General features: G+C 44.0%; 2 protein-coding genes across 2 annotated transcripts in view; one reads left to right on the top strand and one right to left on the bottom strand.

The window, feature by feature from the left end:
• LOC118378485 (N-acetylglucosamine-1-phosphotransferase subunits alpha/beta-like) overlaps positions 1–10,832 on the top strand; it is a 29,576-nt gene extending 18,744 nt beyond the window's left edge. Inside the window, exons 14-22 of the mRNA XM_052492346.1 lie at positions 169–1,349; positions 1,573–1,772; positions 1,940–2,159; positions 2,362–2,475; positions 2,575–2,660; positions 2,917–3,015; positions 3,622–3,789; positions 8,427–8,517; positions 9,229–10,832. Coding sequence (XP_052348306.1) covers positions 169–1,349; positions 1,573–1,772; positions 1,940–2,159; positions 2,362–2,475; positions 2,575–2,660; positions 2,917–3,015; positions 3,622–3,789; positions 8,427–8,517; positions 9,229–9,300 — 2,231 coding nt within the window. The 3' untranslated portion in view covers positions 9,301–10,832. The remainder of the gene's footprint in view (positions 1–168; positions 1,350–1,572; positions 1,773–1,939; positions 2,160–2,361; positions 2,476–2,574; positions 2,661–2,916; positions 3,016–3,621; positions 3,790–8,426; positions 8,518–9,228) is intronic.
• Positions 10,833–10,845: 13 nt separating this feature from the next.
• LOC118378486 (cholinephosphotransferase 1-like) lies at positions 10,846–27,639 on the bottom strand. Its single transcript, XM_035765475.2, has 8 exons — positions 27,166–27,639; positions 17,846–17,993; positions 15,705–15,846; positions 15,464–15,548; positions 14,778–14,909; positions 13,328–13,486; positions 12,919–13,044; positions 10,846–12,716 (listed from the first exon to the last, which is right to left on the bottom strand). The coding sequence occupies exons 1-8, from the start codon at positions 27,403–27,405 to the stop codon at positions 12,600–12,602; spliced, it is 1,149 nt and encodes a 382-aa protein (XP_035621368.1). The 5' UTR covers positions 27,406–27,639; the 3' UTR covers positions 10,846–12,599.
• Between the last annotated feature and the right edge of the window lie 179 nt (positions 27,640–27,818).

Here is a 27,818-nt window from a genome sequence, read left to right as displayed (position 1 = left end):
CAAATCTTACTGCAATTTGTTCGTAACAGATTCTACTTTTGTGAAGAGAAGACTGAGAATGTTTCATTGATGAGAAAATGAGCAGAATGTCGGCCAAGTGTGTTTCCTGGTCTGGTCACATCCAGTGAGGTGGAAGAGCAGTGATAATCGTGTGTGTGTGTGTTGTAGATCACTTTAACCAGCTCTACAGTGTCACCCTGCTGAAGAACAGGACCCTGTACACCCTACCGGTGGGTGAGACCAGGCCATACTTCAGCTTTGCAGGCGTGGCTCGCCGGGTGACCGAGGCCCAGGTCAGCGACAACCCAGCCGTGCGCCATACCTCGGTGGCTAACAAGTGGAAGACGGTCCACCTGCTCCTCCACTCGGGCCACAATGCCTCGCTGGTCCACTACAACCTCACTGTCCAAGGGGATGACGACAAGGAGTTCTCTCTGACCTTCAGCGTGGCTGTGGACACCCGCCAGCTCCCCCAGCCCAACGTGTCCGTGTCCGACCCACTCCACAAAGATGGATCCAAAGAGGCCAAGCCCACCACCGCCACCGCAGAGCCTGAGGTCCCTTTCGAGGATGTCCCTCTGGAGAAACAAGGTCCCCGAGTCCTGAAGAGGTCACCTGGGGAAAATGAGGTGATCGTGGAGGTGCCTGCGCTGAACGTGTCCCTGCTACCGGTGGCCTTGCAGAGTGAGCTTCAGAGGCTGCAAGGAAAGCTCCTGGTGGGTGACATCACTATGAAGGGTTATAACCTCACCAAGGCTATACTGCTGGGGCCGTACAAAGCTCTGGCCAATCAGGGCCCCTGGTTAATACCAGCTGACCAGATCAAACCCCAGGAAAAGCCTTTTAAAGACCTAGTAGGACATGTGGTGAGGAGAGAGGTAGACGCACCACAGCTAGTGGAGGCTAACCCAGAAGAACAACACACTCCAGAAAGAAACGGAGCAGAGAAGACCAAAGAGCCAGAGGGAACAGAGGCACCAGAGGAGGTGCCCAAGTCGAGCATCGTTGGTGAGAAAGAGAAACAGAAAGCACAAAAGACTCCTGCAACCCCCATCCCAGTTCTAGTGGATGGGGAGTTTCCGAAAGCCGCTAAAGCCCAGGACACCACCCCCACAGAGAAACCTCCACCGTCCTCCAAGCTGCTGAGCACCCTGGTGGGCAGCATGTCCAAAGCCAGGGGATCAGAGGACCAATCACAGCAGCAGCGGGCAGGGGCCGAGAAGGGACCAGAGGAAGGAGCAGAGGGAGCCCGGGGGGTTCCTTTGGGCAGGAAGCTGCAGCACTACATCTCCTCAGATAGAGGCTTCCTGCCCTGGGAGAGACGGAAGTACTTCCAGGACCTGCTGGAGGTGAGCTGGGGTTGGGTTGTAATAATGTTACAAGGTCAGTAGGGAAGAATCCTGGCTCTTGAGATGAAGAACAACCGTGCATTGGATTGAATTGCAAACCCTTTACTCAGAAACTGTATGTTAAACTTTTAGTGTTCCAAATGTAAATGGGAATCTGAATTTGATCAGAATGTTAATTGTGTATTGTCTTGCTGCTTTCTGGCTCTTTCTATGGCTCCTATAGGAGGAGGAGCGTCTGGAGGGAGAGCTGGCGTACCAGGCAGACAGCGCCGCCGCTGGCCGGAGGCTGCAGGACACCTTCGCCGACTCTCTTCGCTACGTCAACAGGCTGCTCAACGGCCAGTTTGGCTTCACCTCCCGCAAGGTCCCCGCCCACATGCCCCACATGATCGACAGACTCATCATGCAGGAGCTCCAGGACATGTGAGTAGCAGGAAATGTCGTCATACGGAAAATACTGGGTTAGTAATTTAGAAGACCGAAGTAGCTGTTGTGAGTGCTTGTCTAACAACCGGAGCACTCATTTGTTTACCTCGTTAAAGTGAATTAGTTGCTAAACAAACTGATATGTGAATGTCTCCACCTTTCAGATTCCCGCAGGCGTTTGACCTGACGTCGTCCCACCGCGTGCGTCACCCGGAGGACATGCAGTTTTCATTCTCCTACTTCTACTTCCTGATGTCGGCCCTGCAGCCGCTCAACGTCTCGCAGGTGTTCGACGAGATCGACACGGACCACTCCGGTGTTCTGTCTGACCGCGAGATCCGAACGCTGGCCACTCGCATCCATGAGCTCCCCCTCAACCTACAGGTCAGTAGAGAAGTCTGGGTGTAGAAGATCAGGTCCCCGCGTGTCCATGTTGTCTATCATCGAAGGCCAAAGTGATCATAGGTCGGCACGTCTACTCTGAGACACTTTATGAATACCGACCCTGGTTTTACTCCTGTTTTAAAAGCTGATCTCAAACCAGTGGTACAGTGAGGTTAATGTGTTAGCGTGTGGCGTGTTGCAGGATCTGACAGGTCTGGAGCAGCTGCTGATCAACTGTTCTAAGACTCTGCCCACCAACCTGACTCAGCTGCATATCGTTAGCCCTACACAGGAGGCATACTACGAAGCCAGCATGGTGACTACTCTACACGGCCTCTGTCCTGTGTCCCAACAACATTTATAAGCTGTGGTAGACTTGAGGTGCAGAGACTGATTAATGTATTTGAATCCACAGCCTCCCGTCACTAAGGGTCTGGTGGTCCACTGTAAAGCCGTCACAGAGCGCATCCACAAGGCCTTCAAAGACCAGAACAAGTACAAGTAAGTCCTGTTCTCAAAAACAAAAATGTATGTCAAATGTGTGTAACAACAGAAGAAAATGCTGTAAAAACGTTTATTTTTGTCCTCCTGAAGAGGGGGTGGTTGGGTCTATGAAAATACAATAAATAAATAAAAGTCCTGTTCTCTACCATTAGCCACTGTCCTTAATCGATATATATCACCCATCATACATTTTCTCTGAATATCCTGACCCTATTTAAGATCACAGTAAACATGGAAACCTCTCCTTTGACAGGTTTGAGATAATGGGCGAGGAGGAGATAGCCTTTAAGATGGTGCGGACCAACGTGTCCCATGTGGTGGGCCAGCTGGATGACATCAGGAAGAACCCCAGGTGAGGTTAGAGAGTTGGGCCAGTAACCTTTAAGATGGTGCGGACCAACGTGTCCCATGTGGTGGGCCAGTAACCTTTAAGATGGTGCGGACCAACGTGTCCCATGTGGTGGGCCAGTAACCTTTAAGATGGTGCGGACCAACGTGTCCCATGTGGTGGGCCAGTAACCTTTAAGATGGTGCGGACCAACGTGTCCCATGTGGTGGGCCAGCTGGATGACATCAGAAAGAACCCCAGGTGAGGTTAGAGCATTGGTCCAGTAACCGAAAGGTCACTGGTTCAAATACTGGAGCGGACAAGGTGAAATATCTGTCGTTGTGACCTTGAGCAAGGTACTTAGTGACCCTAGCTGTGACCCCACTCCCTGCCGGTGTCTCGGGGAGTTGGGATATGAAAGACACATTTCCATTACATACCTGTGTGTAACAGGACAAAGATAAGCACCCCCCAAATAATTATCATTGTCCCTGTGCTTTCTGTAGGTGTCTAGCCTAGTGCCTGACTAATTAATATGTACTACTTCTTCCTGTTTTATTGTCATACTACCTTGCCATATGACCATGATGTGGATTTATGATTTGACCACATCACTGTGTTTCCTCACAGGAAGTTCATATGTCTAAACGACAACATTGACCACAGCCATAAGGACGCAGGGACTGTCAAGGCGGTGCTGAGGGACTTCTATGAGTCCATGTTCCCCCTTACCTCCCAGTTTGAGCTGCCCAGAGAATACCGCAACCGCTTCCTCCACATGGGAGAGCTCCAGGAATGGTAGGACTGGGGTGGTTTATACTAGAGAGAGGGGAATGGTAGGACTGGGGTGGTTTATACTAGAGAGAGGGGAATGGTAGGACCGGAGTGGTTTATACTAGAGAGAGGGGAATGGTAGGACCGGGGTGGTTTATACTAGAGAGAGGGGAATGGTAGGACTGGGGAGGTTTATACTAGAGAGAGGGGAATGGTAGGACCGGGGAGGTTTATACTAGAGAGAGGGGAATGGTAGGACCGGAGTGGTTTATACTAGAGAGAGGGGAATGGTAGGACCGGGGTGGTTTATACTAGAGAGAGGGGAATGGTAGGACCGGGGTAGTTTATACTAGAGAGGGGAATGGTAGGACCGGGGTGGTTCATACTAGAAAGGGGAATGGTAGGACCGGGGTGGTTTATACTAGAGAGAGGGAAATGGTTGGACCGGGGTAGTTTTTACTAGAGAGGGGAATGGTAGGTCCGGGGTGGTTTATACTAGATAGAGGGGAGTGGTAGGACCGGGGTGGTTTATACTAGAGAGAGGGGAATGGTAGGACCGGGGTGGTTTATACTGGAGAGGGGAATGGTAGGACCAGGGTGGTTTATACTAGAGAGAGGGAAATGGTAGGACCGGGGAGGTTTATACTAGAGAGAGGGGAATGGTAGGACCGGGGAGGTTTATACTAGAGAGAGGGGAATGGTAGGACCGGGGAGGTTTATACTAGAGAGAGGGGAATGGTAGGACCGGAGTGGTTTATACTAGAGAGAGGGGAATGGTAGGACCGGGGTGGTTTATACTAGAGAGAGGGGAATGGTAGGACCGGGGTAGTTTATACTAGAGAGGGGAATGGTAGGACCGGGGTGGTTCATACTAGAAAGGGGAATGGTAGGACCGGGGTGGTTTATACTAGAGAGAGGGAAATGGTTGGACCGGGGTAGTTTTTACTAGAGAGGGGAATGGTAGGTCCGGGGTGGTTTATACTAGAGAGAGGGAAATGGTTGGACCGGGGTGGTTTATACTAGAGAGAGGGAAATGGTTGGACCGGGGTAGTTTTTACTAGAGAGAGGGGAATGGTAGGCCCGGGGTGGTTTATACTTAAGAGGGGAATGGTAGAACCGGGGTGGTTTATACTAGATAGAGGGGAGTGGTAGGACCGGGGTGGTTTATACTAGAGAGAGGGGAATGGTAGGACCGGGGTGGTTTATACTGGAGAGGGGAATGGTAGGACCAGGGTGGTTTATACTAGAGAGAGGGAAATGGTAGGGCCGTGGTGGTTTATACTAGAGAGAGGGGAATGGTAGGACCGGGGTGGTTTATACTCGGGAGGGGAATGGTAGGACCGGGGTTGTTTATACTAGAGAGAGGGGAATGGTAGGACCGGGGTGGTTTATACTAGAGAGAGGGGAATGGTAGGACCGGGGTGGTTTATACTAGAGAGAGGGGAATGGTAGGACCGGGGTGGTTTATACTAGAGAGAGTGGAATGGTAGGACCGGGGTGGTTTATACTAGAGAGAGGGGAATGGTAGGACCGGGGTGGTTTATACTAGAGAGAGTGGAATGGTAGGACCGGGGTGGTTTATACTAGAGAGAGGGGAATGGTAGGACCGGGGTGGTTTATACTGGAGATGGGAATGGTAGGACCGGGGTGGTTTATACTAGAGAGAGGGGAATGGTAGGACCGGGATAGTTTATACTAGAGAGAGGGGAATGGTAGGACCGGGGTGGTTTATACTAGAGGGGAATGGTAGGACTGGGGTGATTTATACTAGAGGGGAATGGTAGGACTGGGGTGATATATACTAGAGAGAGGGGAATGGTAGGACTGGGGTGGTTTATACTAGAGAGAGGGGAATGGTAGGACCGGGGTAGTTTATACTAGAGAGAGGGGAATGGTAGGACCGGGGTGGTTTATACTAGAGAGAGGGGAATGGTAGGACCGGGGTGGTTTATACTCGGGAGGGGAATGGTAGGACCGGGGTTGTTTATACTAGAGGGGAATGGTAGGACTGGGGTGGTTTATACTAGAGAGAGGGGAATGGTAGGACTGGGGTGGTTTATACTAGAGGGGAATGGTAGGACTGGGGTGGTTTATACTCGAGAGAGGGGAATGGTAGGACCGGGGTGGTTTATACTCGGGAGGGGAATGGTAGGACCGGGGAGGTTTATACTAGAGAGGGGGGAATGGTAGGACCGGGTTGGTTTATACTAGAGAGGGGAATGGTAGGACCGGGGAGGTTTGTACTAGAGAGGGGAATGGTAGGACCGGGGTGGTTTATACTAGAGGGGAATGGTAGGACTGGGGTGATTTATACTAGAGAGAGGGGAATGGTAGGACCGGGGTGGTTTATACTGGAGAGAGGGGAATGGTAGGACCGGGGTGGTTTATACTAGAGAGAGGGGAATGGTAGGACCTGGGTAGTTTATACTAGAGAGGGGAATGGTAGGACCGGGGTGGTTTATACTAGAAAGGGGAATGGTAGGACCGGGGTGGTTTATACTAGAGAGAGGGAAATGGTTGGACCGGGGTAGTTTTTACTAGAGAGGGGAATGTTAGGACCGGGGTGGTTTATACTAGAGAGAGGGAAATGGTTGGACCGGGGTAGTTTTTACTAGAGAGGGGAATGGTAGGACCGGGGTGGTTTATACTAGAGAGAGGGGAGTGGTAGGACCGGGGTGGTTTATACTAGAGAGAGGGAAATGGTTGGACCGGGGTAGTTTTTACTAGAGAGGGGAATGTTAGGACCGGGGTGGTTTATACTAGAGAGGGAAATGGTAGGACCGGGGTGGTTTATACTAGAGAGGGAAATGGTAGGACCGGGGTAGTTTTTACTAGAGAGGGGAATGTTAGGACCGGGGTGGTTTATACTAGAGAGGGAAATGGTAGGACCGGGGTAGTTTTTACTAGAGTGGGGAATGTTAGGACCGGGGTGGTTTATACTAGAGAGGGAAATGGTAGGACCGGGGTGGTTTATACTAGAGAGGGAAATGGTAGGACCGGGGTAGTTTTTACTAGAGAGGGGAATGGTAGGACCGGGGTAGTTTTTACTAGAGAGGGGAATGTTAGGACCGGGGTGGTTTATACTAGAGAGGGAAATGGTTGGACCGGGGTAGTTTTTACTAGAGAGGGGAATGGTAGGACCGGGGTAGTTTTTACTAGAGAGGGGAATGGTAGGACCGGGGTAGTTTTTACTAGAGAGGGGAATGGTAGGACCGGGGTAGTTTTTACTAGAGAGGGGAATGTTAGGACCGGGGTGGTTTATACTAGAGAGGGAAATGGTTGGACCGGGGTAGTTTTTACTTGAGAGGGGAATGGTAGGACCGGGGTAGTTTTTACTAGAGAGGGGAATGGTAGGACCGGGGTAGTTTTTACTAGAGAGGGGAATGGTAGGACCGGGGTAGTTTTTACTAGAGAGGGGAATGGTAGGACCGGGGTAGTTTTTACTAGAGAGGGGAATGGTAGGACCGGGGTAGTTTTTACTAGAGAGGGGAATGTTAGGACCGGGGTGGTTTATACTAGAGAGGGAAATGGTTGGACCGGGGTAGTTTTTACTAGAGAGGGGAATGGTAGGACCGGGGTGGTTTATACTAGAGAGGGAAATGGTTGGACCGGGGTAGTTTTTACTAGAAAGGGGAATGTTAGGACCGGGGTGGTTTATACTAGAGAGGGAAATGGTTGGACCGGGGTAGTTTTTACTAGAGAGGGGAATGGTAGGACCGGGGTGGTTTATACTAGAGAGGGGAATGGTAGGTCCGGGGTGGTTTATACTTAAGAGGGGGAATGGTAGAACCGGGGTGGTTTATACTAGAGAGAGGGGAGTGGTAGGACCGGGGTGGTTTATACTTGAGAGGGGAATGGTATTATATATTGGAATATATCAGTTAAATATGTGATCTGGATTTAGTACATACTTTATTCATCATACCATTAATTGGTGGCAGTGCAGAAGCACAATGTGCACACAATACAAGATCCCTGTACAGATGCTTTGTCAATTGTAGTATCTGTCCTAAATGATAGATAGACAGATACATTATCCTACTGTATCAGGGCCATGTGAGACAGAGGTCTCTCCCCGTTTCTCCAAGAGAAGAATGAAGGATCCTATCTGTCAGCACCTCCGAGTGTTCAGCACTGCCATGAATGATCGCTGGGAATCCCAGGGGGTTAGAGTGGGATCCTGCTCTTATAGCGCCAGGCCTGAGCTGGAGGAATCTTCCCAGATACCGATACTTTAAAATTAGACTCATATGATCCACACACACACAACACTCCAAGTCACAAGGGTGTTAGTGAAGTGACAGGTGGGTGGTAGCAGAGGTCCCCTGGTGTCTGGTCACATTGTCACCCCTTTACCCTGTCGTCCATTCCCCTAGAACCACATGCATTTCATCATGACCTTTAACCCTGTTATCCAAGCCTAAAATATTTCATAATTGAGACTGGACTCTGAATATGATAGTGGTGACTGTTTTTTGTATTCATTGATACTCCCCAAAAACATTTCACCCTGTCCATCACCCAATCAAATGTCATATTGGAGACTGGGATCAGAATATGAGAGTGATGACTTTTAGCGAGCTATCTGCTTTGTCATGAATTCATTGATGGCCCAAAAATAGTTTGTTTATTTTTGCTTTCTTACTGTCTCTGTCTTACAGGCGAGTATATCGGGACAAGCTGAAGTTCTGGACCCACTGTGTGTTGGTGACTCTGGTGATCTTTACTGTCGTCTCCTTCTTTGCCGAGCAGGTCAGTAGGACTTTACACTGTCATGTATATTTCCGCCTCGCTAATATAAACGGCACACTTGTAGCTTGATGATGTGCTATTTAGCACTTAGTTAGCCCCAGGGCTCTACAGGGCCACGTATCCCTCACTATCGGTTGAGCTTTGGAATGACTGAAATGAGACTGAAACCTGTCCCTCTTTGGACCGTGAGTAGTGGATTGTGGTTGCATGGTTTCTTTGTTGATCATGACACCCATTAGATCCGAGGGGGTCAGGGTAAAGTTTCTCCTTCAGCGGTCCTAATAAAGGTTAATCGCCAGAGCGACCGTGGCGGAACGGGCAATCCACACTGGGCCATGGAGGAATCTGATGGCGCTGTCTTGTCTTTGTCCAAAAGAATCATCCCTCTCCTCAGGCCTAAGGCTACGCTCGTCCTTTGTTTTCATAGGCATCAGGTGCTTTGTTTGTAAACTGCCTCTTGAAGTTGGAGAGCTGTTTACATCTCTGGTTTATTGGCTCAAGCTTGGACCAATGAACCAACTTTTGGTGACTTTACAGGACTTAAGTTGATTCTCCCGAAATGCTGTTGCCCTGATCTGTTCAAAGTCAAGAAAAATACAGCTAAAAGCTTCCGCTCAGAGCCACATGCTGACAGAGTAATGTCGCTTCCTCCTTTTTCACTCGTTTGTGTTTTTGTGACCGTTCTTTTGCGGTATTTTCTTCTTCCCTCAGCTGATTCTACTGAAGCGCAAGCTGTTTCCCAGACGCAGGGTCAGCAACGATGTCAACCCAGAGCGTGTGTGAAGAACGAGGGAAAACGTCCTTATCCACCCCTCTGCATCCTCCCTCTCTCCACCCTGCTACCTGTCCTCTCCCTCCACCTCTCGCTGAGTTCAAAGTGAGGGCCATGCAGGGGTAGGTGGGCTATCCCTAAATCTCGAAACGTCCTCACCTGGGATTGCGTCAGCATGGGTCAAGGAGAGGGGAACTCTGGTAAACAACGTAAATCATGTGTGGTGGGTAAGATGATTGACAGGCATCACCTGGCTGGGAGATGCTGTTCCAGCGGACAAAGCCTGTAAAGCCAGAAACTTCTCTTCCCTTTCACCAGGGGTGCCAGAGGGACTTATCGCCCACACGCCAGGCTGTGGAGAAGGACACTGACTGAGCCAACTATGTGCTAAACTGCTCCAGTCCAGTCAGTGTGGGCAGTGTGATTGATGTACTGTTAAAAGCATGATCTGGAAGCGATTGGTGGGTTTACAGCACCTTTAACCATGAGAGCTGTAACCTTCCGAAGCGTTCGAGGTTAGGTTGGACACTATTTTTCTAATTGAACCTATATTCCACAGAAGGAAAAAAGGGATCGGGAAGGGGTTGATCGGAATAACAGGAATTATGCCATTTGACCTGTCACCATGTCACTGTCTACATTCAACACAAGTGCCTTATTTTAAAGAGTGTTACCTGAAGTATCAGACTGTATGACCTTGTTTACCCATTGTCCCTGCTTGCCTTTTTAAATGTCTTGGTTGGATTTGGTATGTACATGTCATAAGTGATTTATTTCAAAGGCATGGGGTTGTGGGTGAAAAATGGCACACCAGTTTTTTTTTTAAATCATGAATGTTTCACACAGTAGACCACACAGAATGTGTCTCTGTGGGATAGTGTACATATAGCTCTGCTAGTGTCTGAAATTCACATCTCTGCAGCATCTGATTGTTTTGTTCAGTGAATGCGTTCCTAATGAATGCCACGGACTGTTCATTTAGCTCCACAAGTGTTCTACTACTGACCCTCAATTCTATGGTCTCTCTGAGCCTTCGTTGCCTGCATTTGGTAGCTCTCCTCTCCGTTTACAAGCGGTGCATTGATGTGAATGATTGCCAGCAGCAGTAGAACCATGATGTTTTGCTGCCTTAGTATTGCTGAACTGTGGTATGCAGTGTGCCAGATTTACACAGCAAGCGTAAATCTGGGACACTCAAATTAGGATATGTAGCAAGGTTACTTAAGGAAGAAAATTGGGGTGGGCGTATAATGCGAACATTAGTAACCCAAAGGTTGCGTGTTTGGCTCTTTGGCAACTAACTCATTTTTAAATACTTGGCAAATTTGAATTTGTAACATATGGCGTGCCATGGATTTATGTACAGAATAACAAACTGCTATGAGACCAGGTTGAATTACAACAATGGGTGGTATGCATGGACATGGAGTTAATGTACATTTGAATTGAGTCTCGTGAGTGTCAAATTCACAATTTTAGTTTAGTCAACACTTTGGCTCATCCCAAAATCAAATAAACCTGAATCATTTGGTTATGCTTTAAATCATGAAATGGAATTTCTTGAATGGAAAATATTTCTTTATTACAATCATTTTGAACTTTAGTATAAAGATGTTTTACTTGTATTGAATAGTGCAATACCATGTTAAAATTGAGCATGTGGCATTTTCAATGCATAGTTTAAGTTCACACCCTGATTGAACTAAAACAGGTGGCTAACTTAAGGTTGGCTGTTATTTCCAGACAAAGTTATTGAAATGTTACGTAATCTGAAGGCTCTCATTGGAATTCTACCCAGAAATATCTGCGAGTCAAAATGTCCTTTTTAGGGGCATTTTCTCTACGGTACGGTGGGCATATTCCTAGAGTTGGGGTTCTTGATTTACTTATCTTTGTTCCAATAGTTACATGACCGCAGAGGCAAAACACCCCCGAAATAATACATCTGCACCGTTGCATCCCTTTGTCTGTCTATCCTAAAGTTGTCAAACAATGCATTCAGCTATGGCCCGAAACAGTTCAGAATCATACCGTTCAACGATAAATCACAATGTACCAAATGCATTTCCTAAATGTGATGGGGAAAAAAAGATGGCTTCCAGTACAGAATTATAGTAAACAGTAAAATAAGTTCCAGTACAACGTTCTCAGTGTTACATATATTGTCTGATACTTCAACCATAAATACTGGTTTCATAGTGATGCAGAAAAGAAAAACATTTTAGTACTTGTTCCTAAACTGCTTCAAATTTTTTTAATTAAAACAAAGGATTCAAAAACATTTAAGGCGCCAAACAGAATTCTGTACAATCAAAGAATTAGCCCTTTACGGAGAAGAACGTTGAAAGCAGATGGGACTCTGGTGTTAACACAACATGACTACAAGGACTTCAACTGGAGTAGAGTTGAGGTTACAGAGGGTAAGTGGTGCTGGATACACTGGGGATTCACAGTCAGATGGAAGCCCTTGTAGAAGAAATGTCACTGTTCTCAGCGTTGACCCTTGCCCCTTCACCTGCAGTCCTTGACAATTAACGTACCATACCTCATTAGGAATGTCTCATTCTACTTTTGGAAGTATTCAGAGGTTGAAAGGTTGATTTATTTTGTATTTCCTAGCCCTGATCGAGTTCATTTCATGTCAGATTGGGTCTCATTCATTAAATAAACATGACTAGTGAATGATTAAGAGCTACAATATCAATTTGAACAATGATATCACATTGTTTAACAAGAGGCTGTTAAGTAAAGATAAATGTGTCTAGTACTGTAGCCTCTAACTTTACAGCATTGAATATAGGTCAATTAGATAGGAATATGTATCAATTGTAAGTTAAAACAATAATGGGGGGAAAAACACAAAGCAACTCCTTTATCTGATCACTGAGAAACATTTGATCTTTGCCAAAAAAAATGTATTGTACCTTTAACCCATAGTGTAATGATGTAGTCTAATTTAAATGAGCTGAAAATAATGGAGGATGTTAAAACCGGTCTGATGATATTTATCAAATCTGCATCTCAGATTACTTCCTATACAGAGACAAAGAAAAACCAACTTATTTCCATGCCAGGTACTCTGCACTCATCCAGTGAGATACAGACGAGAGTGTGTTACCCTTGACGATAGATCTAATCAGGGGTGGTTACGTCGTTCCTGTCATTACTCTAGTGTTATTACAGGCAACCTTTAGTCAGAGGTGGTCACTGTGTCAAGGCTGCTGAGGTTTGGGGTGGAGGAGACCTTTTCATCATTGTCTGCTTTCAAGAGCGGGGCTGCGTCCTCTGCCTCCTTCCGCCGGGCAAAACGTCAGTTGCGTTTGAGGGCAGCTTGCGCCGTGATGCTGAACACGTGAATGCGCAGGTGAGAGGCGATCTGGATGCACACGCCTGTGCAGTAGCGTGTCAAGTCAATCAACGACAGGACCTGGGGAGGAAATACAAGGACCGGCATGATAAATGGACTTGATGCACATAGGGCAGGTGTTCCCGGGCAGTTTGTGGTTGGGGGAAACTTCTGGTCCTATCTATGTGGAAATATCAACTGAAGTGGGTTGAAAATGACACCAGACCTGTACGAAAACAGTTTGATGACAGAACTATGGAATAGTGAAGACGTGAGAACTCACCATTGCGATCCAGAGGACTATGTGCTCGTCGATGAAGCTGTTGAAGTACTGGTTGAGGAAGAGGAGGCCAGGCCCGATGAAAGCCGTGTCTGGGAGATAAAGCTCACTCTTGGTCATGTGGGCCACCTGACAAGGACAGAGGAACACAAAAAGGAACATAGAGATATTAGAGGAGGAGCAGAGCTAATGAATGAGCTAAGGTAAATACTGGTACGGCTTTCACTGTTACATATGGAGGTCCCATTTATGGGAGGAAAAGTACTAATTGCTTGCTTGGACACTCCAGAAAGACAGAAAAATAAAAATAAATATGAATTTCCCATCAGACAGTAGACTAGAGATATTAATAGATTGCTGTCAACTCTCAAAATAAGAAAGTGAAGACTATTATATTAAATGGAGAGCTCACAACTAGCTTGTTGGCGATCTTGGCGACGACCATGCCGAAAGTCAGGATGTAGAGGCAGGGGTGCAGCTCAAAAAGCTGGTTGGATGACTTCTTAAAGATGATGAAGGCCAGTGTGAGGATGAGGCCGATGTGCATACCTGGTGCCAGCACACTGGTGTCCTAAGGAACACATGGCAAAATAGTGAATAACTGAATTGTTAACCTAGAATATAAGCCAAAAAAAGTGTTTATTGTCCTAAAATGTACAGTGCCTTCACATGAAATCCAGTTTTATTTATACAGCACATTTCAGACATGGAATGCAACGCAACGCATTTACAGAAAAAAACAAATGAAAATAAAATGCTGAAATATTTACTACATAACAAACAGAAACTGAACTAAAACGCACCATAAGGAAAAGCAAAGCTAAAAATATAAATGTTTTAAGACCTCTTAAACATGTCCACAGTTTCAGCCTCCCTCAGGTTCTCTGGCAGGCTATTCCAGAGGCTGGGGGCATAATACCTAAAGTCTGCCTCGCCATGCCTCTTGGTCCTAGGCGTTAGGATAGTTGAAAGGCCAGTACCAGAGGACCTGAGGGACCTACTGGGTACATAACTTAAAAGCACTCAGAAGAAATTGACACCGCTTGAATTTTTCCACATTTAGTCGCTACGAAATTTCATCAGCCGGTGATTGTCATGCAAATAACTGCAGGCCTCACGGAAATTGACTGTTAATTAACAAACACATTTAGCATCTCCTGGCTTCCAAACAAGCCACTGATGCAGACCTTTGGAACATCTACATTTGAAATATTCTAATAAATCCATGTAATATCGCCTACACATTCACAATAAATCCATGTAATATCGCCTACACATTCACAATAAATCCATGTAATATCGCCTACACATTCACAATAAATCCATTATTTATTTTAGACAGGTCTAAAGAAACATGATATGAAGAAAATGTAGTCCATTCAGGAAGAACATAATACACTGGACTTGCTTACCAAGAAGACCGTGAATGTTCGCGAGTGGCCGAGTTACAGTTTTGACTTATATCTACATGAAACACCTGAAAATGGTTGTCTAGTAATGAAAAACAACCAATTTGGTAGAGCTTGAAGAATTTAGAAAATAATACAAATGGAATGTTGCACAATCCAGGTTTGGAAAGCTCTTTTAAAAGGTGCTTCTACAAAGTACTTGACTCAGGGGCGTGAATACTTATGTAAATGAGATATTTCTGCATTTCATTTTCAATACATTAGCAAAAAAAAACGTGAAAACATTTTAAAAACACAAAATGTGGAATAGGTCAAGGGGTATGAATACTTTCTGAAGGCACTGTATATGCAACGTTTTACTACCAGGTCGGATGTTAAGGCTTAAGCGTAATAGAAAAACACTAATCAACCCAAATATTTAGCTAAAACACGTCATTACATAATAATACTTACAGCCACGGTGGAGCCGTTCTTGCCGACGCCCCCGTTGAGGATGACGTGGAAGTAGTTATAGCAGGAGTACACGGCTCCCCCAATGATGCCCATGATGGGGAAGGCGTACAGCTTCACCCCAAGGACGGGCAACTACAAGAGGATAAAACAACCAAGAGTTTCAATTACTAGAACTTAACTTCTGTCACAGCAGCTAGCGTTGTTTACACCAGTAAGCTGTGGGTGGGCGGGGCATGCTGCTGAGGCCAAGATGGGAGGAGAAGCCAATAATATTGCGTAGTGACAGCTGTTTGCTAGCCAGATCATGTGATCATGTCTACGCCACGATGGATTAGCTACCCATAATTACCTTCTTACTTCTGATTGTGACGTTTAGTCGTTAAGCCTCCACAGGCTGCACAGAGTGAAAGTGAAACAAAAGGGACTATTTAATAACTAGTAGATTGTTGTTGTGGGGTTGGTTGAGTGGTTATACAGTGCATGTTAAGGATTGGTTATGTTGCCTTAAAGTGCCAAATGTTGGGGTAAAATTTGTGTCGTCATATCGTGCCAAATGTTGGTGTAAAATGTCCAAGTCTCCAAATCCTATGGCTTAGTTGACAGAAAAGGAAAGAAAGTGTATGAGTGGGTATGGGAGTGTGTGTTAAGTTTGTGTGCATGGATAGATAAATGTATTGAAGCCATACCCTGTAGTCCCAAAGGGCCACGCCACCAAAAGCTGACATCACATACATGACAACGATGGCAATCTGGACCTCTGTCACATCAACCCTGGGTGGAGAGAATTTATAGAACTCATAAGAATAAGACTGTATATTTTATGAAGCACAATGGACTAGACTTAAGTACTATGTCAAAAACAAAAAAGTTGTTATCTGTCCAGCAACATGTAAACAAATAATATAATTGGGCATCATTTCTACTTACAGGCCAAAGCGCAGCGTTCCGGAAACATAGGTTTGCCAGTGTGCACAGAAGAACATGAACATCCCCACAAAGCCACAGAAGAACATCCAATCAGGGTAGCTTCCTATCCCACAGGACATACATGTTCCCACAGAAACAAAAACTGGAGAGAGAGAAGAGAGAGAGAGAACTAAATGAGCAACAATGTGTCATACAGTGGCTTGAGAAAGTATTCACCCCCTTGGCATTTTTCCTATTTTGTTGCCTTACAACCTGGAATTTGAGGGGTTTGTAATCATTTGATTGATACAACATGCCTACTTTGAAGATGTAGAGCCCCCTTTTGCAGCAATTACAGCTGCAAGTCTCTTGCAGTATGGCACATCTAGTCACTGGGATGTTTGCCCAATATTCAAGGCAAAACTGCTCCAGCACCTTCAAGTTGAATGGGTTCTACAGGTGTACAGCAATCTTTAAGTCATACCACAGAATCTCAATTGGGTTGAGGTCTGGGCTTTGACTAGGCCACTCCAAGACATTTAAATGTTTCCCCTTAAACCCCTCAAGTGTTGCTTTCCTCCTGGAAGGGGAACCTCCGTCCCAGTCTCAAATCTCTGGAAGACTGAAACAGGTTTCCTTCAAGAATTTCCCTGTATTTAGCTTCAATCCTGACCAGTTTCCCAGTCCATGCCGATGAAAAACATCTCCACAGCATGATGCTGCCACCACCATACTTCACTGTGGGGATGGTGTCCTCGGGGTGATGAGATGTTTGGTTTGTGCCAAACAGCGTTTTCCTTGATGGCCAAAAAGCTCAATTTCTGAACAGAGTACCTTCTTTCATACATTTGAGGACTCTCCCACATGCCTTTTGGTGAACACGAAACGTGTTTGCTTATTTGTTTCTTTAAGCAATGGCTTTTTTTCTGGCCACTCTTCTGTAAAGCTCATCTCTGTGGAGTCTACCGCTTAAAGTGGTCCTTTGGACAGACACTCCAATCTCCGCTGTGGAGCTTTGCAGCTCCTTCAGGGTTATCCTTGGTCTCTTTGTTGCCTCTCTGATTAATGCCCTCCTTGCCTGGTCTGAGTTTTGGTGGACAGCCCTCTCTTGGCAGGTTTGTTGTGGTGCCATATTCTTTCAATTTTTTTTAAATAATGGATTTAATGGTGCTCTGTGGGATGTTCAAAGTTCCAGATATAAAACAAAATTACTCAAGCCTGATCTGTACTTCTCCACAACTTTGTCCCTGACCTGTTTGGAGAGCTCCTTGGTCTTCATGGTGCCCCTTGCTTAGTGGTGTTGCAGACTCTGGGGTCTTTCAGAACAGGTGTATACAGTTGAAGTCAGAAGTTTACATACACCTTTGCTGAATACATTTCAACAATTCCTGACATTTAATCCTAGTAAAAATTCCCTGTTTTAGGTCAGTTAGGATCCCTACTTTATTTTAAGAAAGTGAAATATCAGAATAATAGTAGAGAGAATGATTTATTTCATATTTTATTTCTGTCATCACATTCCCAGTGGGTCAGAAGTTTACATACACTCAATTAGTATTTGGTAGCATTGCCTTTAAATTGTTTAACTTGGGTCAAATGTTTCGGGTAGGTGACCAAATACTTTATTTCCACCATAATTTGCAAATAAAATTAATAAAAAATCCTACAATGAGATTTTCTGGATTTTTTTCCCTCATTTTGTCTGTCATTAGTTGAAGTGTACAGGCCTCTCTCATCTTTTTAAGTGGCAGAACTTGCAATTGGTGGCTGACAAAATACTTTTTTGCCCCACTGTATATGCACGCACCACTTTTCAGTTTTTTATTTTTTACATTTCACTTCATCAATTTGGAATATTTTGTGTATATCCATTACCTGAAATACAAATAAATATCCATTTAAATTACAGGTTGTAATGCAACAAAATAGGAAAAACACCAAGGGGGATGAATACCTTTGCAAGGCACTGTACTTCTGACGCATAGAACAATGTATGTTCTCATTCAATATGATACACTGGTTGCTTTGAAGCTAAACACTAAATTCAGTCCAGTCTCTAGACAAAAGTACAGGGGAGACCCACTGCTTGAAACACACTTGGTCAGGTACTGTAAAGCACCACAAATTAAAACAGGCAACAATAAAAATGATTTGGCCCGCACCTGTGGAGACAGCATCACAGCCGTGGTCAAAGAGCTCCCCCAGCGCAGAGCTGCTGTTTGTCCTCCGGGCCTGCTTCCCATCAATGGCATCCAGCGACTGATAGATGAACAGGCCCAACGCGCTCAGAATGAAGGCCCATGCTGGAGCCTGGAAAGAGTAGGAAGACAGAGGGAGGGAAGGAGGGAGAGCAAGAGGGGGGACGGAGGGAGAGCGAGAGGGGGAAGGAGGGAGAGCGAGAGGGGGGAAGGAGGGAGAGCGAGAGAGGGGACGGAGGGAGAGCGAGAGAGGGGACGGAGGGAGAGCGAGAGGGGGGACGGAGGGAGAGCGAGAGGGGGGACGGAGGGAGAAAGGAGGGAGAGCGAGAGGGGGGAAGGAGGGAGTGCGAGAGGGGGGAAGGAGGGAGAGAGAAATTTGATTAAACAAGACGATGGAATGACCTGGTTTCAATTTCAAATAGGACAAACTTTTCCTCCACCATCCCCCGTTGAAGAGAAAGGTCTCGGTCTTTGTTAACTCCAAGTCAGAAGACAAACAGACTTGTTTACATGAGATGCAGGGTGTATTACCAAATCGGTGAAGATTGAAGAAAGCCATGAAGAAAGCCATGACACACATCGGGGAAAGTTGTTTATCTTATTTTGAGTCACTTCTTGCAAACCTGAGAGTTGCTTGTGTTGGACAAGTTTCCTTGAACACAGGTTTGCTTTCTCTAACAGACACGTTCTAACATTTCCTAAAACGTATGCTTACTACAGCTGTTTTCTACAAAATGATTTGAAAGGCAAAACAGCATATTGCAGGCCTGGGTAATTATTTTGACAGATATATCTACTGTAAATCACATCCAGATATGCCACTTATTTTACTTTTTTTTAACATGCACAGAAATAAACCACATCAATGTTCTCATTTTGGTAGATATTTTCATTATTAAACATGTAATGAACTACACGGAGGGAGAAATACTGTGCATTCAGCACCACGGACAGAACTCTTGTTAACAGGTATGCACAAAAACACGAGAGCTCAAAATGACATTTAAAAACTACTCAGTGTGAGGAGTGAAGTCTGATGGGCATTGACGAGAGCAGTGAAGTCAGGTATAGTTTCTGACGTTGCTATGTGCAGGATTGCTGAGAGGTGAGTCACTAAGAGATGATCTGTGCCTTATATTTCATCACTGAAAATGTCTGTTTACATTCATAGGTTGACCCAAACAGTACAAACATATTCTCAGCATGACTCCTAACCTTTGGAAAGTGTTGTTCATCGAAAGATGCATAGAACCTCATCAGTGACATCGTTTTCAATATTTCTCCAATCACTGCATCAGACTGAAGATCGATAAGCTCAAGTTGCAGGTCAGTGGGAGTGTTATCCACATTGAAGGTGAAAGGAGAGGAAACCAACACCATGTCATTTTCCAACACTTTGTACTCCTCAAAATGACGAGAAAACTCACTGTTCAAAGCACGCAGCAGCGATGTATACTTCCCCCGCTGGTCATCTGATAGGGAACAGACTAGTAGTGTCGGAAGGTGGGTGAGATTGTTGGCTTCTACTTGGTGGGTCAGGAGGAGTCATTTCCCTTGAAGGCTTTGACAAGGCTGTACATCGATGTGCAAAAAGGCCCTTCCCTTGTAGTTTGGAATTCAGCTCATTCATGGAAGGCCATTATGTCCACGGTGAAGGCAAAGTCAGCCAACCATTCTTTATCTTGCAGTTGAGGGAAATTCACATAATATTTTCCTTTCATTTGCAAAAACTCAGCAATCTCTACTTCAGGTCCCACACCCTTTTAACACTTCTTAGGGCTGAAATCCCGTTAACGGGATGATATGACAACAGCCAGTGAAAGTGCAGGGCACCAAATTCAAAACAGAAATCTCATAATTAAAATTCCTCAAACATACATATATCTTATACCGTTTTAAAGGTAATCCTGTTGTTAATCCCACCAGTGTCCGATTTCAAATAGGCTTTACGGCGAAAGCACCACAAACAATTATGTTAGGTCACCACCAAGCCACAGAAAAACACAGCCATTTTTCCAGCCAAAGAGAGGAGTCCCAAAAAACACAGAGCTAAAATGAATCACTAACCTTTGATGATCTTCATCAGATGACACTCATAGGACTTCATGTTACACAATATATGTATGTTGTTTGATAAAGTTCCTATTTATATAAAAAAAGAAATCTGAGTTTACATTGGCATGTTACGTTCACTAGTTCCAAAAACATCCAGTGATTTTGCATAACCACATCGATTCAACAGAAATACTCATCATAAATGCAAGTTATACACATAGAATTATAGATATACCTCTCCTTAATGCAACCGTTATGTCAGAATTCAAAACAACTTTACGGAAAAAGCAAACCATGCAATAATCTGAGACGGAGCTCAGAGAATGAATCAAATTAGCCGCCATGTTGGAGTCAACAAAGACCAGAAATTACATTACAAATATTCCCTTACCTTTGATGATCTTCATCAGAATGCACTCCCGGGAATCGCAGTTCCACAATAAATGCTTGATTCGAAGAAACATTTCAAACTAAGTATAGAATCAATCATTATGATGTTTTTATCATAAATCTTCAATAAAATTCCAACCGGAGAATTCCTTTGTGTCTACAGAAGCAAGTCGATATCACGTGGAATGCACGTGACCAGGAAATGGCTCTCTGCCAGTAAGCTGACTCATTCAGCTCTTAGGAAGTCCCACAACACTGCAGAAGTCTCATTTAAGTTTCTAAAGACGGTTGACATCTAGTGGAAGCCCTCGGAAGTGCAACCTCATTCATATCCCAATGTGAATTCAATAGGGCCTGGGTTGAAAATATACCAACCTCAGATTTCTCACTTCCTGTTTGGATTTCTTCTCAGGTTTTTGCCTGCCATACTCACAGACATCATTCAAACCGTTTTAGAAACTTCAGAGGGGTTTCTATCCAATACTAATATGCATATTAGCAACTGAGACGCAGGTCATTTACTCTGGGCACCTTTCATCCAAGCTACTCAATACTGCCCCTGCAGCCATAAGAAGTTAAGCACCTTCCCTAACTCAGCCATCTCACGTTTGTGTGGTAGTGGAGATCTGCATGACCTGACTCTGTCGCTTCCAACAGGGAGATAAACTGCATGTAGTTTAAATATTTTGCTCTTATGAAGTTTACCACTTTAGTGAATGCATCCACAACATGGCTCATTTTCAAAACACATTGACAGAGCACCTCCTGATGAATAATGCAATTCAAGAAAATTATTTTCTGATCTGGGTTCAGCTCAGCTACTTTTTTAAATGTATTTTACCTTTATTTAACTAGGCAAGTCAGTTAAGAACAAATTCTTATTTTCAATGACGGCCTAGGAACAGTGGGTTAACTGCCTGTTCAGGGGCAGAACGACAGATTTGTACCTTGTCAGCTCGGGGGTTTGAACTTGCAACTTTCCGGTTACTAGTCCAACGCTCTAACCACTAGGCTACCCTGCCGCCCCAGGGCCAATGTTTTTTCCTGTCAAGTTTGGGCACCCATCAGTGGTCACGCTGGATAACATTTCAAAACTCAGTCCCAGCTTTGCCACACACTTATTAACCTCCTTCAATAAATATTTCCCTGTGGTTGTCGTCTTCATTGACTGCGCTGAAGCAAACTCCTCTGTAATTTCAATGTCTGGGGTTATGCCTGGTAAGAACATCAACAACTGCGCCCTGTGTCGCGTTCATCACTGCTCTTATCCAGGGCCAAGGAGAAATAGGTGAAATCCTTTACCTTGTCTTTCAACTGTTGTTCCATATTCTCTGCGGTGTCCATGTCTAGGGTTGCAAAGGGTTTGAATTTGGGGTATTTTGCTTAAAAAAAGTTTGTTTATAACAGTGAACCTTTTTTGTGGGATACACATAAGGCAATTCTAGGTATTGTGGCATATTTTGGTTAAACTATCCCCAATTCAATGGAATTGCAACCCTCTACATGCACAGTGCATTCTTCCATCACATGTGCAGTGCACTCTTCCATCACATGTACAGCTGATTCTCAAGATCTTGCACACTAATGAGATACTATTGAGCCCACACTACTACACTGTCTTAGCCAAGGACTACATGCTTTCTGGTAAGTTTTGATTACAATACTGGGTGGTATGAATATATTTAATATGACATACATGATTTTCTGTTAACTTGTAAATAGTAGCCTACATCAAAGTGTGTTTAAATCATTGCTAACCATTTCTGCTAGTTAGTTTTTGCTACCATGTGGGTTTTAGCTTGCTTGAGCCTGCTAACTGAGGGGTGTTAATTCACCTGTTTCCATACATCTTTAATTTTAAAACATTCATCTTACAAAGGAGTTGTTTAATCTAACTGCTTAACTATTTATCTGTACATGGAATTGTATTTTGATTTTTTAAACTAATTTCTTCCTAATCTTTACTGGAAAATTCCACGGGCACTATCTTTCATTGCAGCTAATATAGAAGGAAAAGCTGTGTACATTTACAAATACTGTGCCAAATCATACGTGAAGAATGCAACAAAGATGCAGAAGCATCTGGCCAAGTGCATAAAGTTCCCTCAGCGCTCACAAGCAACCTCTGACAAAAGTCCCTCTACTTCTATTCGAGGTGAAAATGATGATGAATCTTATCGATAGCAACAGCTAATGGTCCTCCTGGAATCAGAACATTTTTTTTTGACTCAATGAAGGAACGTAGTAAGAGAAATGCTGATGAATGTCTTGCTCGAGCTGTGTATGCAACTGGTTCACCTCTGATGCTCACAGGCAATGTGTATTGGAAGAGATTTCTGAATGTTCTTTGCCCAGCATACACTCCTTCTACCAGACATGCTTTATCTACTCATTTTCTGGATGCAGAGTTCAACAGAGTTCAAGTGAAGGTCAAGCAAATCATAGAGAAAGCAGATTGTATTGCAATCATCTCTGATTGGTGGTCAAAATGTTTGTGGGCAAGGAATAATTAACTACATAATCTCCACCCCTCAACCAGTATTCTAGAAGATCACAGAGACAAGGGACAACAGACACACCGGTCTCTACATTGCAGATGAGCTGAAGGCAGTCATCAATGACCTTGGACCACAGAAGGTATTTGCACTGGTGACAGACAATGCTGTGAACATAAGGCTGCTTGGTCTAAAGTGGAGGAGTCCTATCCTCTATGTGAAGGGTCATCAAGTTCTAGCAGCAATCTACCTCACCAAGCAAAGTGAGAAGAATAAGAGCACCACATTGAAGCTGCCTAGCAACACCTGTTGGGGTGATGTTGTAATCATGTTTGACAGTCTCCTAGAGGGGAAGGAGTCTCCAAGAAATGGCCATATCACAGTCTGACGATATGGACAGCCCCATCAAGAGGATCCTCCTGGATTATGTATTTCGGGAGAGAGTGGCAAGCAGCCTGAAACCTATAGCAGTAGCCATTGCACGGATTGAGGGAGACAATGCCATTCTGTCTGATGTTCAGACTAGAGGTCGACCGATTAATTAGGGCCGAATTCAAGTTTTCATAACAATCGGAAATCGGTATTTTTGGGTGCCGATTTTGCCGATTTTTTAAATGTATTTATTTTTTTACACCTTTATTTAATCTTTATTTAACGAGGCAAGTCAGTTAAGAACACATTCTTATTTTCAATGACGGCCTAGGAACGAGGCTGAACGACAGATTTTTACCTTGTCATCTCGGGGGATCCAATCTTGCAACCTTACAGTTAACTAGTCAAACGCTCTAACCACCTGCCTCACGAGGAGCCTGCCTGTTACACGAATGCAGTAAGCCAAGGTAAGTTGCTAGCTAGCATTAAACTTCAACGACTGTCGTTGCTCCAATGTGTACTTAACCATAAACATCAATGCCTTTCTTAAAATCAATACACAAGTATATATATTTTTAACCTGCATATTTAGCTAAAATAAATCCAGGTTAGCAGGCAATATTTACGTAATTATGACAACATTGAAGGTTGTGCAATGTAACAGGAATATTTAGACTCATGGATGCCACCCGTTAGATAAAGTACAGAACGGAATAAATGTTTTGTTTTCGAGGTGATAGTTTCCAGATTTGACCTAAGGCTCGTATTTCTGTGTGTTTATTATAGTTAAGTCTATGATTTGATATTTGATAGAGCAGTCTGACTGAGGGGTGGTAGACAGCAGCAGGCTCGTAATAGTTAAAGGTATATGGTTTAGAGAAATAGTCGACGCGTTATAATTCCTTTAATAACTTGCTGAACTTGAAAGGGGTTCCTTCGTTATTTTACCGTTCATGTCTTCCATAGAGAATGTCTTGATCTACTTCAAATAAGGTCTGTGTTTCGTTCAGGCTTAAACCGCCTCTGCGTTTTGATACCCGTGTAAATCTCACTAGAATAAGGTAACGTTTGTCAAAATATTTTAATTTTAAAAAATAAAATGATCTTCGCTTATATTTAGCCAATATTGATCAGAGTTACCTTGTCCTATGGATATCTACCCAGTTATAAAAAAGGCAAGCCTACACGAAACAGACCTTATTTTAAGTGAATCAAAAAATATCCTATGCAATAAATGAATGAAGGAACCGCTGTTCAGATTTTGGTGTCACGGGAATTATGACTCACACTTTGGTAGTCAATTCTTATCATGTCCATTATTAAAATAGGATTTCCTGCATATAGAAATTACAGTTTTTGTTTTCAACATTCATCACAGGTAACTTAAACTCTATTTTTATTCAAACAGTTGAGAATATTTGTCTCCTAAGCAGACTCTTCAGTATCATTGTCACTTAAGAGCTGTTTGTGTGTTTTACAGATGGCAGAGAAAAGCAGTGTAGGACAATGACATGGAATTGGCACCAGGGAAAGCAAAGTGTCTTATTTGTGATAAAGATGTAAGCATGGTGTCAGCAACAGCTAAATCAAAAAATACCACCAACCTGTGGAATCACCTTAAAAACACCCATCCAAAAGCCCATATGTATTATATTAAGTTAAAATAAGTGTTAATTGTTCATTCAGTATTACTGCAATTGTCAATATAAAAAATATATATATACATACACACACACATACACTTAAAAAAAAAACGGCCGATTAATTGGTATCGGCTTTTTTTGTCCCCCAAAAATCGGTATCGGCGTTGAAAAATCATAATCGGTCGACCTCGAGTTCAGACTACTTGCAGATGTAAAATAAGAAATCCATAATGCCCTACCCACTTCACTGTTGCTCCAAGCAGAGGAAACTGGCGTTCTGAAATACATCAAAAAGTGTGAAGACTTCATGCATGTTGGACCCCAAGTATGCTGGCAAGAAGACATATTCCTATATTTCTCTGCATGCTTCGTCTGGAAGTGTCGGGACAAGTTGTAGTCTTTCAAGACAGCGATGCTCTCTTTGCACACATCATTCCCTGATACCTCAATAAAGACATTTCAATAACTTATTCATTTGAATGACCCACACCCCCCCAAACACATGTGTGAGTGTGTAAGAAACAAAGTGAAAGTATGGTAAAGGAAAGTAGATGACCTAACTGTGTGAGTTCCTACCACTGGGACTTGAAGTATTCCCAGCCATCTGGACATTAGGGGTGAGCCAACAATCAGTGTTTATCATCTCTATACAACAATGTACAAGTAGTGTAGCCAGAAATGTGTTGGTGGGTGGGCCTCAAGAAATGTGGGTGGGACATTTGTTTTTCATTAAATAAAAACAATTTTGTATATATATATATATATATATTTAGGAAAATGGCTTTCTGAAATTCTACAAAATGTTACCATGGGGCAAAGAGAAATTGGCATTTTTTATTGCCCAATCTGATTTGATGGGCCTGGCTTTCCAGGAGGTGGGCCCGGACCCACGCGGTTGCAATGTACTGTGCTGTACTGGTCTAACTTCTCTCTGCACTGTACTTGCCTGTGTTCTCCCAACACAACACTACTGTATTGGCCTGTGTTCTCCCAACACAACACTACTGTACTTGCCTGTGTTCTCCCAACACAACACTACTGTATTGGCCTGTGTTTGTCCACCACAACTATTTTGACAGTAGTTTCTCTTTCTAGATATCCTGCTGTTTTCCAGTCCCTTCCTCTACCAACAACAAACTGCTCTTCAGTAACCCCTGCCCCCCCAAAAAAGCCATTTCTGTACACAGGTAGTCATCTTAGTCGCATGGCTCTCATTCTAGATATCCTGCTGTTTTCCAGTCCCTTCCTCTACCAACAACAAACTGCTCTTCAGTAACCCCTGCCTCCCCAAAAAAGCCATTTCTGTACACAGGTAGTCATCTTAGTCGCATGGCTCTCAGGCAAGTTCGGTATTGAGTATAGGCGTACAGGATGACCCTTGACATATTTTTCGTTGGTCAGTGACAGTGGTGTATGCTGCAGCTTATGTCAAGGCCAGGTAGCCCTTTTACCTAGTTATTCAAAGCTGTACTGAATGTACAGAATGCAGATGGCGACAGGTTACATGTGAGTCCATGGCTGCATTGACACCACAGCTTGTGCTGCATATACAATGCCCTTGTTGAATTGTCTGCTGCACAAACCTGCATGGAGCTTGATGGAATCTGGACTTTGTGTCCGTGGTGAGATTCCAATCTGTACTGTGGAATGGGTGGACAAAGGTATAGTACTCATAAACATATTGTAACTAGTCTCTGAATACCCGAGACACGCGCCTGAACGCACACTATACAAAGGACAGAAAAGAAGCCAAACAGGCAAAGGGTCTCTCTCTCTCTAATTGGATGACAGGTCATAGAATGAACACGTGGCATTGTTAAAACCTACTATTCACCCTGTTATTGGTTTGCTGACTATGGTTGAAGTTGCATACCTATTGTTATCGATTTGCTTATTTTACATGATCCAATCAAAGTTCAAACTTGCAATAGGTAAAGTTAATATTACTTTACTTTTCCTTGAACAAACATTCAGCCAGACTTTCTCCCAGTTACCTTAAAATTACTATTCACTTGATTTGTGAGTGGATGAGCAAACATGGTGGCAACTTTGACACTAACTCTTATTTGGCATTTTAATCAAGCATTAAGTCAACAACCATAGGCTATTAGACAAACTTTCGAGGAACAAAACATTAGATAGTGGACTGTGCACATTGTCCACCAACTATTCTGATGCTTTGAGCAGTTGTAAAATAACAAAAGTGCTGTAAATGGATTAGAGTTGCAACAATGTTACACATGATCTCAGAGCGTTACAATGCTGTCATGGGGTGTTGCTACATGGCTACTCGAAAGTTTCTCCCCCCCCAAGGTCGCAAAGCACTTACCTCCTCTGTTGCCGTTGGGCAGTAAAACACCAACACTACAGTTGTGACTATATTTATTACCAGTCCAATTATAGTCAGAGTATTAGGCGCTACCCAAGTTGGAATTTGTTGGACCAGCCAATTCCAATATATCTGACAAGGAGGTTCGAAAAGGGATCGACCCGAAGCGCTATATTTGTGCTCCTCTAGCCGCTTGAGTTGTGCGGCTGACAGCGGCTCCGGCCACAAGAAATGTGGCATTGTTTTCAGCTTCGGCGCTACGAAAAGTAGCCAATCACCCAGCGATACTCTTGACGTTCCTGTGGGTTTCAGGCTCTGATATCTTCTCGCGATCGCCCAGTAAATACTTGCTCACTTGGCAGTTACGTGTGAATAGTAATTTTTCTAGAGCGGAACCATGAATGTCGATATTTTTTCCGTTTGTGATTGAGAATTGCGTTTCAGCAGGAAGCAAGTCTCCGGAAGGGAATGAGGCCGGGAATTTCAAATGAAATGTAGTCATTTGACCACTAGGAGCAGTGAATTACAACTGCAGTAGGTTACTGCAGCTTCATAGCTCCATTGAACGTAACATTGTAACATTTTATTATGTAGTTGCAACATTTGAGTGCACTCTGAAGTTAATATGGCTTGTTCTTTAAGCATCTTAATAC

This window comes from Oncorhynchus keta, chromosome 33 (assembly GCF_023373465.1).
Source record: "Oncorhynchus keta strain PuntledgeMale-10-30-2019 chromosome 33, Oket_V2, whole genome shotgun sequence".
In the NCBI taxonomy this organism is placed as follows: Eukaryota; Metazoa; Chordata; class Actinopteri; order Salmoniformes; family Salmonidae; genus Oncorhynchus; species Oncorhynchus keta.
This window is presented reverse-complemented; position numbering and strand designations above follow the sequence as displayed.